This window comes from Haliaeetus albicilla, chromosome 16, assembly GCF_947461875.1.
Source record: "Haliaeetus albicilla chromosome 16, bHalAlb1.1, whole genome shotgun sequence".
In the NCBI taxonomy this organism is placed as follows: Eukaryota; Metazoa; Chordata; class Aves; order Accipitriformes; family Accipitridae; genus Haliaeetus; species Haliaeetus albicilla.
Genome location: NC_091498.1, coordinates 3,750,891 through 3,767,173, shown reverse-complemented (window position 1 = coordinate 3,767,173; position 16,283 = coordinate 3,750,891). Strand labels below are relative to the sequence as shown.

Genomic DNA, 16,283 nt, shown 5'->3' with positions numbered 1-16,283 from the left:
GAAGTACTTTAGCAAGCTATTCAGGAAACACCCTAACAAAGAGTTGTACTTAATTAGATGTAGCCCACACTGGTGGGTAGGTGTGTCATCTTTAATAAACCTGTGAGGCTTCTGCAATTGTCCAAGTGAGATGAGAAAGACAAAATGACAGCTATGCATCAGTGGCATGGTTTGAAGCATACAGCCCTGTTAATATCGAAGCAGGGCAGGGAATAGAAACAACTTCAGGAACAGAAAATCCATAAGATGAAGAGGTAAGCAGAAGGGGTAGTAATTTCTATCACATTTTTGGCCACAAGGATAGATGAAAGTAGTGTAGATAGTGAAAGTAGTGTGCTTTCAGCTTCAGAAGCACACATGGTTTGTATTGTGATTAAACTGGCTGCAGGTGTGATGTTGCTTATGGGACTCACTTGTAATAATAAGAAAAAAATCTAGCATTTAGGAGCTTTAAATAGGCTTTAGACAATATAAGAGCACTGCTTATAAGGAATTTGTCTAATGCACAGTTGTCCTATGTGGTTTATGGCAGACATTTCTATTACAACTTTTCTAGGGCTGAAGCAATCACAATTTGAACAGTTCTCAGTGTTCAAAAAGACAGTCCAGTTGGTTTTGCTTTGGTGGAACCTCAGCTTTATGCAATGGTCCAGTTAGTCCTAGGCAAAACTGAGGACTGAGAACAGGACCTCCTCATTTTGTGAACAGTTATGACCATGGGATAAAGTAAGCCAGAGAAATAAGCCAGGGAGGTTACCCACTTTGTGTCAAGGGAATAGCTCGTGGCTAAGAGAGTTTCCTAAGCATCAAATGCAGGCTGTATGTGTGAAGCTTTCTCTGCTTATGACATCTTGGGTCAAATAAGCAGCATACAGCTGTACCAGTTCTTCAGATGTTATACACATCTGGTGGTTCTAAATCCGCATCTCCCGGAGACAGGCAATTAGTTTTCACTTTTGACCAAAGAAGGAAATGTCTCTCCCTCTCCTGAGAAAAGCCTGAAAATGTAACTTAAGAACACCCTAAAAAACTAAGAACACTATGGAAAAGGTACTATATCTCTTTTTTTTTTAGATTTCATACAAATTCCCAGTTCTTACCATATGGCATTCATGATACTCAGAACAGAGACTTAAATTGTAAGCAGCCGCAGAAATAAACTGTAGGTCTACAGTGGCCTCTGAGAAAAGCCACGGGACAGCATGTGGTCCTCCTATGGAAAGGCTACTGCCTTTCTACATCAAATGAGAGAACCTCTGCAGCCACCTGCTAGTGCAGAGTTATGACAAACTTAGAAACTCACGCTCTGCCCACTATGCACCAGGGCTACATGTTAGTCATCTGGCTTTCATCCAAGGCCAGTATGAACAGTAGAAAAGCTTAAAAACCAGTGATCTGCCTGACTTCCATTTTAAGAAAGTATTTGAAGGTATTTCTTAAGGAAATACATGTCTTGCTTACAGCAGTTATAAAACCAACTAGGTGCACAGCACTAAGTTTTAATTTCTAGAGTTTTAACAAGTCAAAGTTACCCGACCAGAAAAGCAAGCCCCAAAACTAAGAAACCTCAGTGAGGGCTTTCAGGCAGGAAGCTCTTTATCAGCAAAATGGTATTTGGCGCTCTTTCAAAAGCTGAAGATTTTCTAAGCCTCTGGCTTGTGCACCTTTGTACAGTTAGGTGTGCATACTCAGAAGGGGAGAGGTGCTCCTGTTGTCACTCTTACAGTCTCTCTTACACATGCGCACAGATCTTTAGCTGGTGATCTCAGATCCAAATGCATGCGGGATAGTAGCTCTGCAGTCTGTTACTGAGAAACAAATCCAACCTGGCCTCACAAACAAGAATTTAACTCTTGTGAAAGGTGATTCACCTGCACACAGGATCAACTGCCTGCTCTCTCAGCCCAGCTTGCATAGTTATTCATGAAGCAATTTCTGATTGTCTTGGCCGTATTTTCAGTGGTCGGTAAGTCCTGACTTCTCCTTTCCTGTCACTGATCGTGGTTGTTTCTGTTTGATCCTGTAGTATGGGAGGTAGTTCAATCATGTTTCCTGAAATAAGACCTAGAGAATGAGCTGTTTTCTGAGATTGTTCAAAAGCTCTCTTCTGTGTTGCTCTCTCCTTTTAATATTTTCAAAATACGGTTGGTGTGCTCAGTGCTTTAAGGATTACTAGGAAGAAAAGATTCCTTCACTTCAAAGCGTTTGCCACTGATGTGTTACAACCTAATTCCTACAGAAGTAAAGGATATTCACTGACTTCGGGGGGCTTTGGATCAGTCCCCCTGTGTCTTAAGTGGAGACACAAATGAATACAAGAACAGCCCTGATTTAATACAAACAAATAATGTACCCCTACAAGCCATTTAATCCTAGTCCAGATGTAGCAAACTCACTCCTGGGTGAATCAAGGATAAACTTGCTATGTTTTCAAATGGCAGCTTTTCAGCAAGCAACCTTATCATTCATCTGCTCTTGTGCCTGTGATCTTATACTGAGGGAAGGTGCCTTCAGGAACTTCTAAAACAGAGGGATTTTCACGCTGTGAAATATCCTGGGTTTTCCCTGCCCGCACTTGACTGTGCTTGCGTTAAGCTGCTTTGCATAACTGTGTTTTAGTAAGGATAAATGTGGGAAGATGGAGGTTTCCTACTTCTGATATGATCAGGGTATTAGTGACTCAGTTTTCATGCTGCTCAGACAGGGAAACCCACCCACTGTATACCAACTGCTGCATTTTTGCCTGGCCAGGAAGATTGTGCTGAGTCTTGCATGAGCACAGGCAAGTGCTGAAATGCAGATGAGGTCAGGACAATATTGGTCTAGAATGCAATCCATTTCTGTGTTGCTTTCCTGCCCAAATGCCATACACAACAAGACTGAGAACTGGATCTATGCCTTTCTGCCTATTTCTCCTCCTATACAGCAGGCTAGTTTAAACTGCTGACACTCAGTTCTCCTTCATGGACGAAGCTGGAGGTAAAGCTTGGAGCGAGGATCCAGGAACTGGTGTGGTTTAGTCCCTGCTCTACCATAACTGCTCAATGTGATCTTGTCCAAATCACCCCCATTCTGGTCCTCAGTTTTCCCATCTGTAAAATGGTGCTACTTTTACTTGCTTATCATACCTTTTTTTTGGGGGGGGGGACGGACTCACTGATTTTGAGTGTCCATTTACCAGCACCATAATGGGACTGTTCATTTTCAGCAAGTGCAGGCTGAAGCCCATGCATGTTCACGGTGTTTATCAATACTACAAACCAAGAGTTGAGTAATATATAAATTATCTATCTTTGAGGATGTGTCTATAATTTGAATTTACAGAGCTTATAAATTCTGAAGGTTACTCTGCAAGTTAGAAGGTCTTGTGAATGAGCCTTGAGAAAATTTTGCACTGTGTATTCTCATGACAGGAGAAACCCAAAGGTCTCTATGACACTCTTCTGCAGTGCTTGCTCAGAGCCAGTTTGCTGCAGGTGGATCATGGTGGTATTCTGCTCTACAGAGGCAGCTCAGACCAGGGGCATGTTTGTCAGGGGCAAGTAACATTTCTGTTTATCAAAGCCAGAATCCATGCTCTATGGGGAAGAGGCACAGGGCTCAGAAAGCAGGGAGCTGAGTTGTTTGCCTTCACCCTGGCACACCCAGATCAGAGTCCAGGCATCAGGTCTTTGTGTGTCTCTCTGTACAGGCAGTCTCCATCCAATAAAACATGGAGTATGAAAGGTTAATGGCAGTCACATCTTCAATGATGTGAAACTGATCTCAGCATATTAATTCCTTGAGTATGGGCAGAAGCAGAGACATTTATGGACATGAATCTAGCCTTGGTCTTCCAGCCATTTAACTGCTTTAAAAGAAACCTGATAAGGAACTCAAGGATTCTCTTTCTGACTCTCAAGTTTTTGAGGCCTTTCTGTAAAAATTCTTGACTTACATTTCTTTGGGATGAGTGAGCAATCTGCAAGGCATATACGGTGATGCTTGCACAGTTTGAATTCCTGTTCTGTTCAAACTTCTGCTTTGCAGCCCATCTCTAGCAAACTGAAGTGGCATGCCTGATATTTCTGTTCACTGAAAGGCTGAGCAACATTGGACCCATATTCACCTGAGGGCTGAGCTTGCAGAATATGCATTTTAATACTAGTTTCTTTACTCCCCTAGGCATTGTGACTACAGAGGAGTCATCATGTCTGAAACATGTAGCATTTTCTTCTACAAACTTTGAGAACATCCTGACATGGGAAACTGAAGCAGATATTCCCCCTGGCACTTTATTTGATGTCGAATATAAACAGTATGTGAAGTTTGCTTCTTTTTGGAGTTCTGTTGTTCTTAGGGCCAGTGTTCTCAGTGAGAGAAGAGCCAAGAAAGAAAAGTAGATTTTGCTGTTTCTGCTGCTTGTTTTACTGTTACAGAAATGGTTCTGCTTAGACAAGAACTCAATAAAGGACAGCGTTATTTAAAGTGGTAGATGGTGCTCAGTTAAACAAATATTTTTACGTTTTGGCTTGCCAGCTTTACTCCATTGCTGAGCTACTCTTAGCCTTCAGCAACTTCAACTCCTGTGTGTACCTTGAAATAAACTGCACTTCCTCAAGGCGATATCCATGCAGAAACCGTCAATGGGAATGGATTAAGGCCTGTAGTCCAGGGGAAGTCTCTCTGCCATTCCTTTCCCCACCACTTGCTAATTGCAATAACGAATTTAAAATCTAGTAAGAGTTGGCAAAACGGCCTGTTTGGATCATTCTGGGAAGGGTTGTATTGCATCTGTTCTACCAAACAAACTAAAAGCTTTTTTTGTCCTAAGGTATGGAGAAGAATTCTGGCTTAACAAGAGTGAGTGCCAGAGTATCACACAGCCTTTCTGCAATCTCACTCGTGAAACAGAAAACTTCTCGGAGCTTTACTACGGCAGGGTGAGAGCCACTGGCCAGAACTACTGCTCCTCCGACTGGGTGCTCTCAGAAAGATTTGAACCCAGAAAAGAGAGTATGTACCGCTGCTGAAATCTATTAAATATTGGCTGATAGGGATTTATTCCATATCTTGCTGATATTTAGGACAGCATTTCCTCTAATTTCAGTATTGCAAGACTCTGTGCTTGATAGGAAGGGAGTAAAGGCCTGAAGAAGGCTTGTTATTGGGCAAAGAGGCAAATGAACAACTGGGCAGGGCCTTCCCTGAGGTCCGACACCAAAGTGGGATTAGAGGAGAAAAGGAAAAGCCAGATGTCCTTGAAAGAAGAACTGCTATTAAGGCTGACGAAAGGCAGAAGGAAACTAGTAAGAGACATGGTGGGCAACCTGAGGACAGCCAGTAATACAGTCACATAAGCTATGAAATGTGAACTCCTGAAAATCGGGATAAGCAGCCAGACCAATGGATGCTTAATGTTCCCAACCCCTAAGTGAGCTCTACTGCAGACATACAACACAGCCTTTTAGGAGCCTTATTGGCTCTATGACTAAAATTTTCCCACTGTATATTTGTCAAGAATAATTCCAGGTGGCATTAGCAGTCAATGATTATCAAGAGCCTTCAGATCTCTGCACAAAATAAGCTATGAAAGAGCCATAGGTTGCTTTGACCATTAAACATTCACTTTTCATTGCAGCATAGGCATTAGCACCCACAGTGAGGTGATCCCACCCCCCAGAGCCATTCTTTTCAGTTTGATGTTTTCAAGCTACATGGCCTTGGAGGAATACTGAATGCTGCTTTTAAATATGGTGTTACAGATTGGGTTAAACCTCTGTTTAAATGTTCAGTGTAGCACATGCCTTTCACTGAAGATAAATGTAGATACAAAAGAGCTGAACTACTCAACACAAAATCTGATGTAGGATGGGAATAGGAATTTAGATAGCAGTGCCCTGTGGTGGGATTTCACACTCATCACACACGCATGAAGGAGGATGTCCCTTTGCAGGACATGGAACCAACATGGAAGCAGTGAGAACATGGTTCTAAGGAAAAGCTTGGGGCAAGAATTTCTAGGGACAAACACTGGCTAAAGGTGGCAGGACCCCAAGGGAAGCCAGTATCTCCAGTTGCCTGATTTTTCCTATGCTCAGTGAAATACAGCTCAAATACCTTTTTGTATATAAACAGAAGAAATAATTTACAGTGAGTCTAGGTTGTGTGTATAAGATGTATATAAGATGATCCGATAATGTATCAGCTTTAATCTTAACAGCTGACACTGCCTGTTCTATCTTTTCTAGCTATTATTGGAGCACCAGAAGTGGAGTATATTCCTTATGTAAGGTCCATAAAGTTTCTTATACGGCCTCCCTATACTCCACTGAGAGGTGAGGATGACCGCGAGCTAACCGTAGAGGACATTTATAGCAAATTCGGTGCTGTTGATTATCACTTAACAATATTCAACCAACGGACACACCAAAAGGTAAAGCACAACCTCAGGCCACAAGCGCACTGACTTTTGTGAATCACATTTTGCATACGGTGGAGAAGGACCTTGGAGCTTATACATGATGGATGAGATTTCTGATGTACAAGGGAAAGTCTCAGACCCTTTGACTCTCAGTAGACATGAGGAACTTTACGCATTCCTCTAAAATGCTGGAAAAGAAACTGGAGTTTCCAAGGGTACTGTATAAGTAGCAAAAAGTAAAACCACTGGTGACTAAAAAGAGAACGACTTAATTAGTTCAAATCTTAAGGAACTGAAATGCAAAAATTAAATACAGTAACAGTAAAAAGCAAATTATATATTTAGAATTCCATATATACAGAATTATTATAGTCCTATAACACCTTATTGGTAAATAAAATTTTATGCTGAATTTTGCAATCTGGTTTGAAGAAAATGTATGCATTTTATCTTTCTAAAATATGGAATTTGCCTTTATTTTAAATAGTGGACAAAGAGTGAGCACAACAAAGAATTTGAAGTTTCCAACTTGGACCCAGACACTGAATATAACGGAACAGTATATATATCTCTCCTCCAGAGAAGCAGCAAATCTCAAGTATTTTGGGTTAAAACACTAGCAGGTGAGGCTGTTAACTCTGCTAATTTAAAAGTCCAGCTAGGATATTGGATATACACAAAAGAGACCAATTTTCAGCTGGTATAAAATAACATAGCCTTGCTAAAGATATTGAAGCGACACTGACTTTCCTAATTTAAAAATCTAGTCCTATGGGACTAGACCTATAACATCATTTAGCTAATCTCATGCAGTTTTTCTAATCCAACTCTCTGAAGCTACATTTTCCACTTGTTCTCTTCCCTACTAACCAGACAGCACATGGCTTCTCTACTGTTTTGTGGCACTTGCATTCTGTGCCGGACTGGCGTTTGCTACAATTAGTTATGTGATCTACAAATATGTCACACAACGCAGTGCACAGCCTATGTCTTTGGTAAGTGTTCTTTAGCCATTGCAGCAAACCTTTAAAATGCTCAGGACTATGTACATGCACTTAAATAGTATTGCTAATTGGGGAGGATGAATGAGTAGACAAGAGCATTGTTTAGGCAATCACTGCAGACTCCTGGTAGTTAAAAGACGGGGTGCTCCGAACTTCCCCCAATCTGGGCCCCTTTAAAGGAGGTATCAGATTAGGCAGCTAAAATCTGAGGCATCCTATATCACTAGTTCCTCTTGAAACCCTGGGCCTTCTTACCTATCCTTCATCTCCCATAGCAAGCATTGCTTCTGCATGCTAAATGAGTTTAAGGGCATCTATTTCCATGCTCCAGGACTTAGGCCAAATTCTGCAAAAATTAAAGCAGGATTTTTTCTTCCTCATATTTTAGGATTGCACAGTTGCCCTGATGCATAATGAGAGATGTCTGTATTCCTCTGAAGGGTCACTCCTCAGGAAAAAAAACAGAGTTCTTTTGTCAACAGGGCATATCCCTGGTGGTTATTGCTGGCTTTTACTGATATTTCTCCAAAGAAAATTTTAAAGAATCTAAAGCAAACCTTCCAAGCCACAGCTTCTTGTTAGTAACTCATGTTTGTCTATCTACTTCAACAGGACGTCAGAGGGATTTCATCATTCCAGCCTCTTACACTGACAGTGGAGCATATTATAAAGCCCATTAATTTATCCAAACCTTCACTCCTCATCCCTGAAGTGCAATTACCACAGAACAGCCAACATTTGGACAGAGCACTGGAGCGACCATGGTCTTTCTGTCCACCAGAAACTGCCTATCAGCAACAGGCAGATGTACCAACATTCCGGCTGCCCACTCAGCCACCCTGCTTGGCAAGCGCAGCTCCTACTGGTTACACTCCTCACATAGCTAAGCAAAGCATTCCTACTGCCACATCCAGCAAAATTCTGCCCCTGATCTATGGGGTGTGTGTTGAAGGCACAGACCATGTTGACAAGAAGAATTTGCAGCCAAACCAAATGCTAAAGGAAGTTTCTCCAGATAGTTTTGTTGGTGAAAAGCTCATAACCCAGATGCTGGGCAAGAGCTGCGGCCATTCTAATTACAAAGAACAGAGGCCAAACTTGGCATTGTGGAACAGCAGTGACACAAGAGAGTCAGTTCTCTTACAGGAGAGCCCGGGGCAAACACAGCAACTGCTGTTGCAGATTGACAGGATGGAAACTAAAGTGCATGTATCCCAGCTGTCACTGTCTTTGCTGGAACAAAAAGGATGCTATAGACAACAGACAGCAGAACTGCCACTGTTAGTGTCTCCAGTGAAAGTTGACACAGACTGTGTTCCAGAGGATGAATCTCTGTCGTCTCTATCAGCAACTCTCCTTTTCTCAGTCAGTACTGGTAACAACTTCCCTGGAGAGAACAACACAGAGCAGTGGATGTTGCCAGATTCATTCTCACATTCTGCAAATAAATTGCAGTTCCCAGAGCCTCAAGAAACAGAGATGTTAACAGCGACAAAGGAGCTAAGCTGCACAAAACTGAATAATGTTGTGTCCCAAGACACTATCTTAGACCAGGACAATGGCACTCCTCTCACTATGCTGTTCAAAGATTTGGACTTAAAAGTACTATGGGATGAGGATGAAAACATGGGATTTTATTAGGATGATTTAATGATACTAAAATCCAGATTATGTTTGCTTGCATGAAATAGTAGCCTACCCTGCAATCAGTGCAATGCAAATAAACATAGCTAATCTTGGATGTATTAACATGGCACAGAGCTGTCAGACTGTTTCCACTATTGTTCTATTGTGGGGAAAGGTACCTTTACTGATATAATTACTTTTTGCTACACTGCAATACTGTATCTTTGCACTTAAATAATAGGCCTTTATTTCTTGCATATTCTTCAAGTTTATTATGAATTGGACTACTTCAAAAGCTGAGTTAAGACTCAAGTTCAAATTGCAGATTCAGTTTACTGCAAATTTAGCAAAATTCACAACAGAAACTGCATTTGCTCTTTACCAACACCAAAGATCCAGGTCCAAGGTACATCCGCCCTTGGAAGAAATTCAGTAGCGGATGTATGCAAACCTGAAAGACTTAAAAGTATCATGGTACAGTAAAAGAATTAAATATATATTGGTGTTCTACCCTTGGACATATGATTTGTGCAAAACAATAGGCTACTTCCATGAAATGGACTTTGCCTTTAAAGCAGTCACTGAAACTATGGTGATAGCTCCTGATGCAGCAGTTCTGTGAAACTACATGTCCCCTATCCTGCTGTGCCCTTTAATGCTTATAGAAAGATAAAGCCTTTTTCATCTCTGCAACAGATTAATGCAGTCTTGGCCCAGTTCTGACATATTTCTCAGCTGCTGCTCATTTCTTTCTCTGAAATTGTCACACATTCTCTTCTCCCCTTGAAATCCCCAGGGACGAAGCAGCTAAGATCACATTCCACGTAGGCGGGAATGTGAGGATTTACACTAATCTCAGTTCAACCCTCAATCTCAATATACACTATTCTCAATTCATGCACTCAGTAATCTATGACGGAGACTACAGAGGTGTTGAGCTGCTTCCTTCCAAGCTTCACTGACGCTGTCGATGAGGAATAGAGAGGAGTAAAGGATTGCAGAGCCCTCCTCTGCTTCTGTTACCAGCACACCCACCTCCAGGGCTGGAATGAACCAAAACCAATATAAAGTGAGAGCCAAATTCCTTTAGCACTGCACCTTTACCAAAAGCAAGCTAAATGGTATTTATTCAGGGGACAGAAGAGGCAATTATTTTTCATTAAGAGGAAAGCATTAGCCTGTTGATTTCCACTGGTGTGGTGAAATAGTGTGAGTGTCTGATGATGTCAGTTTTAGAGGAGAACTGAAACCATTTATAGGAATAACCAAGGCTTTGAACAGTATAGGGAAGTACTCACCTGAATAGCACTGCCAGACAAAGGCTGACCAGAAGCAAAACTCAGCTGTTCTCACCATGAGCGCACTTTGGTGTTTTCTCAGTTCTCTCAGTTCAGGGAAGCTGAGGCTAAAGGCTAAATTCCACTTGCTTTGGTGTGATTTTGCAAATAAACCATAGCCTTATGATGTAAAGAGGTTTGATGATTCAACCCAGGATTAAAGGAATAGTCTTAGAAACTTTACAGGCAAAGGTTCAGCTCCTAACTCCAGCATCAATGAGGCCTAAAGGTCAAAATGCCAGATGTGGTGAAGAGGTGTCATGGCATAGGGTATGAAAGGTATGAATATGTGCGTGGTCTGGGCAGCAACCCAGAAGGACATTTCCATTGTGCTAGCTTTACTTCATACCATTCAGTATCAAAGGTTTTGTGGAATGTCGTTTGAGCTGTTTCATGTACTGAGTCCAAACTATACCATCAAAAACAATACACGCAGAAATGCTGCAGTTATAGGATTCGCAGCAGCCCAGCTGTGTTGTTTCCAAGGAGTGAGAGACCCCAGGCGTAACATTCTGCCCCACTAACTCCCCCCCGGAGAGGCTGCATTTCAAGCCAGTGATGCCAATTACCTTATTCAGAGTAGCCTGTGGGCTGCATATCTTGTGTCAACAACATTCCCAGTGATGCTACTCAGGGAATAATCAAATGCCACAATGTCAACATTTTGGCTCATGTTGTGAAACATAACCCTCAGCACAGGGTCGGTATGGGCAGTACAGTGCGGGCCTTAGGAGACCATATGAAGATGCTGCTAAGAAATACAACATTTCCTATTTTAAAAAGCCTTTTCAAGTCCCTCTGCAGACCCCCTGCCACAGGGTCTGATCATGTCCAGCCCTTAATAAATGTATCATCTTGGTGCCCCAGGAGGAGAGATGGGAACCGAGGCGCAGAAAGCGTGGGACCAGATTTTTAGAATGTATGTAGGTGCCTAAAGATGCAAAGTGGCCCACAGCTGGCATGTCAATCTTTTCTTCAGGCACCTTAAATACCTTAAAAGCTACATTGCCTCTGACTACACTCAAAGGCTGCATATGGCAGGAATGATCTCAAAGGCTTACAACCCAGCTATTGCCCTATCCTATCCTTGTCTGTTCTACCCCTAACAGTAGCAAATGTAATGAACAGGGAACGCAGTCAAGAGAGAGACTCTGTAAGCCATGTCTTAAGGAGGTGACTGACAGCAATATTCTCAACTTCCTGCTCTGATCACGGCTAAGTCAACATTTATCTTTTAAACCCTGATATACTACTAAGCAGGAGGAGATCGATTCTTGTCTCTTGAGTCACCTCTTAAATTTAACAGTAAGATCATCCCTTCTAAAACTATTTCTCTTTGGAAAAGCTTGGAGAGAGATGTTGATGCTATTGAGCTTTATTGTAGCTGTGCAAGTAAAGTGCTCATCCATCCTCCATCAACATGTGCTGACCTTATTGCCTTCCGCTTCATTGCTTTTCATAATCAAATTGATAGCCTTGTTTGTTTCAAAATGCATCACAGCAAACAGATACAATAGGATCTAATTATCTCATTCTCATTCTGTGTAAGGACATTTTCAGATAAACAGCAGGATTTCAACATTGTTTCAAAGGTCTTCCCATGCAAGCCATCTGTATGTAAGTAACATCAGACTGTTCCTCATTTATCTTGACTTTTCCAGATAACAATTTTGATAGCTCTAGATAATAAAAACTAGAAGTGCCTTGCCACAAAGACTGTGCTTATTCCCAGGCAGATGTCACGACGATGACAGGTGAGCATTGCAGTTCCAGTTGTCACAAGGATATCAGCATAGCAGGTGGCAGCTGTAACCCTATAGCGAAGTATTACTCTTTGTCTTCTCAGCTAAATCTGGGAGCTGTCACTTAGCCACTCCCCACACCAGCAGCCCTACTCATAGCTTACCAGGGACCCTTGCACAGGGATGAACATATTGCTGCAGACTGAGGCTCACTTTCTCCCTTGGTATTTGTTTGTTATTTGTTTTGGCATTGAAAGGTGCCCTGCTTGTAGACTATAAAAAATCACTGATGATTTTTTAACAAGTCCTTTGAGAAAAATATTACTCAAGGCACAAATTAAAAGCTCCAAATCCTGGAGACAGAATAAAGCAGAGTTGAGGGGCAGCTCTGAAAGTATTAGGAACTCTGATAAAATACACTTTATATCTTAGCTCTGGCATCACATTGGCCTAATGTTATTGCTGTCAGTGATGGGGAGGTATGATGTAGCAGAACTGAAGCAGCTGGATCACAGTGCCAAGCAGTGGCCTTATACTTGCTGGTTCAGAGGACTTAAAATGTCCATGTATATCTTCTTTCTTCTCAGACTGAGATAATGAGAGCCGTAAGACATGATTTTAAGATATTTTTGTAAGAAAAAGGTGACAAAAGTGGTCAGCATCCATATGAGGAGAGCATAAGACTCTTCTCCTTAAAACATACAACAGGGGGCTGATATGACAAAGATGAATGAAATATTAATATTAAGCAGAACAGACAATAATTACTCATTACTTCTCATAATACATAATACCAAATTCAGGAAAGCACTCAAGTGGTCATGCAATTGTTCAAAACCAATGAAAGAAAAGTGTTCCTTCACTTTGACAGCTCAGCTTATAACAAAACATATTCTGTCATGCCTGCCCAGTAGTACCTGTTTATTGCTTTCTTAGGAATGTCTGAAACAGAGCCACTAGATAAAGTTCACATGCAGAAGTCCTTGTAGTTCTAGTGCTGATCCTGCTGGGTTTCATCTTCGTTTTATTTGGATGGTGAAGCAAACACAGGTTCTTGGAAATGGATCCTACTGATACGGGCAGGGTGACTCAAACTGTGCAAAATTTGATGGTGGAATTAATTTCCACAAGGCCTTGTGGAGGCCAGAATGAGAAAGTGTTCAAAAAGGAATTAAGCAATTTAACAGGGATAGGACTATTAGCAACAATAAAGCATTGTGTCCATCTCAGGAGAAGCTATGGGCCACTTTCAAGAGTCAGGACACTGGGCTGAACAGACCTTCAGCTTCATCCAGTATGGCAATTTTATGTTCTTATATATCCTCTTCACAGAATTCTAGTGGCTATGAAAAGCCCACTACTGATATGCTGACTCCTCAGCTAAAAAAATGTAGCTGGAAAACATCTGGCTCACAAACTGGTATTGCAGCCTCAGAGCTTTGCTACTTTCAAACCTTCATTTCTCCTTCTGACACCACAAAAAATATCACCTGCTTCTCACGTTGCTGGGAAGGGTTTATCCCAAATGCTGAAATTGCAAGCCTAACTCAAATAAATGGAAAAAGAGTAGTCTCTCTTCTTTTACCCTACCCCAGACTGTTAGATACCACCATGGGCAGCTGGATATGTAAGCTTACCTGCTATTGTGGCAGCAAGCCTTCATTTGCCTGTAATAAGAAAGTATAATAGTTGCAGCCAAACAAAACATAAGAGCTGCTGCTAGCTCCTGATCTAATTATACACTGACATAATTTGGCTAGAGTTGGCATTCACAAAAGAGATGTCAAAGTAAATGATTTCACACTATTATGCAGCAATGGCAATGTTAACCCAGGGGAAATTCCTGGAGGAGATTAAAATATTCATAAGTCATTTTAGAAGTTTTGTGAGCTTCTATCCTAAATGAGCAGAGTATAATCCAATACTCTGATGTTTGAATTTTGGAGGCACCTGTCTTTTCTTATATCATTTGGCAAAGGCAATAATTTGCCCATCTGAAAAAGGGTTAGTGATTAGTTGCCATTGCAGTAAACAGCTCCAACTGCGTAACCCCTGCATGGGTCTCCCCATTGTCATTGCGATGGCATGGTAGGATGCTATATTTAAGACTCCAGGATGGGCACTCAAACATGGGGAACATTCTTTTGGGGAGAGTCATTCTTAGTTGCCATCAACAGGGAGAAGGAAACGCTCCTTTGTCCTTTCTCTTTCATGAGGACAGGCGCTCTCACTGTAGTCTTCACAGGGTGAGTTTGGTTTATCTGTAAATAAACTACTGTTTATAGCAAGATTTTATAAGATCTTCATAGCAGCATCAGCTACTTTGTATGATCACTTTATTTGCACTTCAGAGATAAGACTGTGGTTCATGATTGTATCTGCTTTAAAGTGTCATTACTGTTTTTCTAGTGTTGTTGTTATGAAAATACTGGTTTACTTCATGTTTTCTCACAAGAATCTATTCTGGTTTACTGGTCTGTTTAGAAAAAAATATATAATTGGATTGAAAAGTGTAGGTTTAGCAGATCAGAACTCTATATCTTTACAATAAACACTAGATTATAAAGCACTGAAAATTTTCCAGGGAAAAATAAAAAACATTATATAGCAAAAATTAACCTGGATCAGTAATTATTCATGAAAATGGAAACAAAGATCTGATGCCCAGTAGTCATTCTGCAGCTGAAATAGTCCAGAAAAGAGTAGTACTCTATGAAACTACAAAGATATTTTTTCCATAAAAGCCTCTTTTATTTTCTCTTTCTTATACTTGCCAACATTTTTTTGTTTCTTCCAAAGTTAATGTCTACTGAGGGAGTATTATCATGATAATTCTGTATTTTCATTTGCATTTTGGGATATTTTGCATTTACCACAACAGCTCTGCTTTTCCATACAACTGTGCTTTTCCATGGACTGTTTTTTAAGAAATGTGTTTACATTAACAGAAAATTGTACTACTAGTAAAAGCTGAGGGGTTTGTATTTTTTATCGTTTTAGGATTAGAAAGCAGTAAAACTAAAATCCAGGTACAAAATTTGTCAAGGGAAAGTTTTGATAATGGAACATGAGCTAGGGAAAGACTTACAAGTATGTTTGAACAAATATTATTCAGCAACTGCTACGCTTCCAAAGCTGCTTTTATAAAGTAACCTAAGCTCTTAGAACTTGAAAATCCGAACAGTTTAAGGATTGTGCTGTACATTTCTGAACCAACTGCAGGACAGAATGATATAAGGAGGGATACACTTTAAAAATTTATTTTTGTTTAATGACCACTCATTAGTCAGTGCCTAAAAGCAACACTCTTATTCCCAGAGAAGAGGCTGCAGCGACAGCCTAGTTGTTTAGCAGCTAATGCAGGAGATGGATGGGAGCCAAGAGTGCTGACGTTTGCTCCCCATGTTTCACCTGTAGGAGAGGGATCTCTCTGGGAAGGCTTCTCTGATCAGTCTGGGCAAAATCATGCTGTTTACTGAACAACTCCTTTAAGGCTAACATTTTGAAGGATACTATGTTTTCTCCATGATTTATCAACCTTTTTCCAAGACTGAAGAAGAAACAACTGATTTCTCAGGATGCACTCAAAGGACTGGATAAAGCATTATCCTCTTAAAGTATTGAACTATAACTGTTCTTGTCAGCAGCCTAGATACGCAGATGGGAATACAGGCTGAAGAAGTGCTCTGATTCGGTAACAGCAACTGGAACTGGTTAGTTCCAGAAAATCCAGTTGGATTCTCCAACTACCACAGACACCAAGTGATTTCTGCACAGCAGCCTGTGTGTTGGTTCAGCAGCATTGCCTTATCTAACCCCTGGCGCATCAAGGCAGGGGCTGAGCGTGGTGCGATCACAACCTCGGTGGCAGGTCACAGGCTATTTGGCATCATAGCTACCCCTGCAATATAGTTTCCAGACTAAAAATCTGCTTATTTTCTAAACTTTTCCTCTGTATCTCACCATCTGATGTTCCATACCATATTTTGTCCCTAATCTTCCATGTCCCTCTGATCTCCCTTCTCATGATGCTCCTCATTTGTCTGCATGCTATATTGGGGGTCTGATCTAATGGAACTCCCTGGAAGAATATCCACCAGATTTAGAGCGTAAGATCAGTCCTAGGAAAGCAAAGATCAGTCCTAGGAAAACAAATCTACCTACAAAATGC

At 41.1% G+C, this 16,283-nt stretch overlaps 2 protein-coding genes across 2 annotated transcripts in view; both read left to right on the top strand.

Moving 5' to 3' along the window:
* The first annotated feature begins 1,362 nt into the window (after window positions 1-1,362).
* Window positions 1,363-9,165, top strand: IL22RA1 (interleukin 22 receptor subunit alpha 1). The gene is made up of 7 exons (XM_009919204.2): window positions 1,363-1,966; window positions 4,165-4,297; window positions 4,814-4,995; window positions 6,231-6,415; window positions 6,891-7,026; window positions 7,277-7,398; window positions 8,020-9,165. The coding sequence occupies exons 1-7, from the start codon at window positions 1,924-1,926 to the stop codon at window positions 9,046-9,048; spliced, it is 1,830 nt and encodes a 609-aa protein (XP_009917506.1). The 5' UTR covers window positions 1,363-1,923; the 3' UTR covers window positions 9,049-9,165.
* A 5,071-nt stretch (window positions 9,166-14,236) lies between these two features.
* MYOM3 (myomesin 3) overlaps window positions 14,237-16,283 on the top strand; it is a 29,348-nt gene continuing 27,301 nt past the window's right edge. Inside the window, exon 1 of the mRNA XM_009919215.2 lies at window positions 14,237-14,358. The gene's annotated coding sequence lies outside the window, so the exon portion shown is untranslated. The remainder of the gene's footprint in view (window positions 14,359-16,283) is intronic.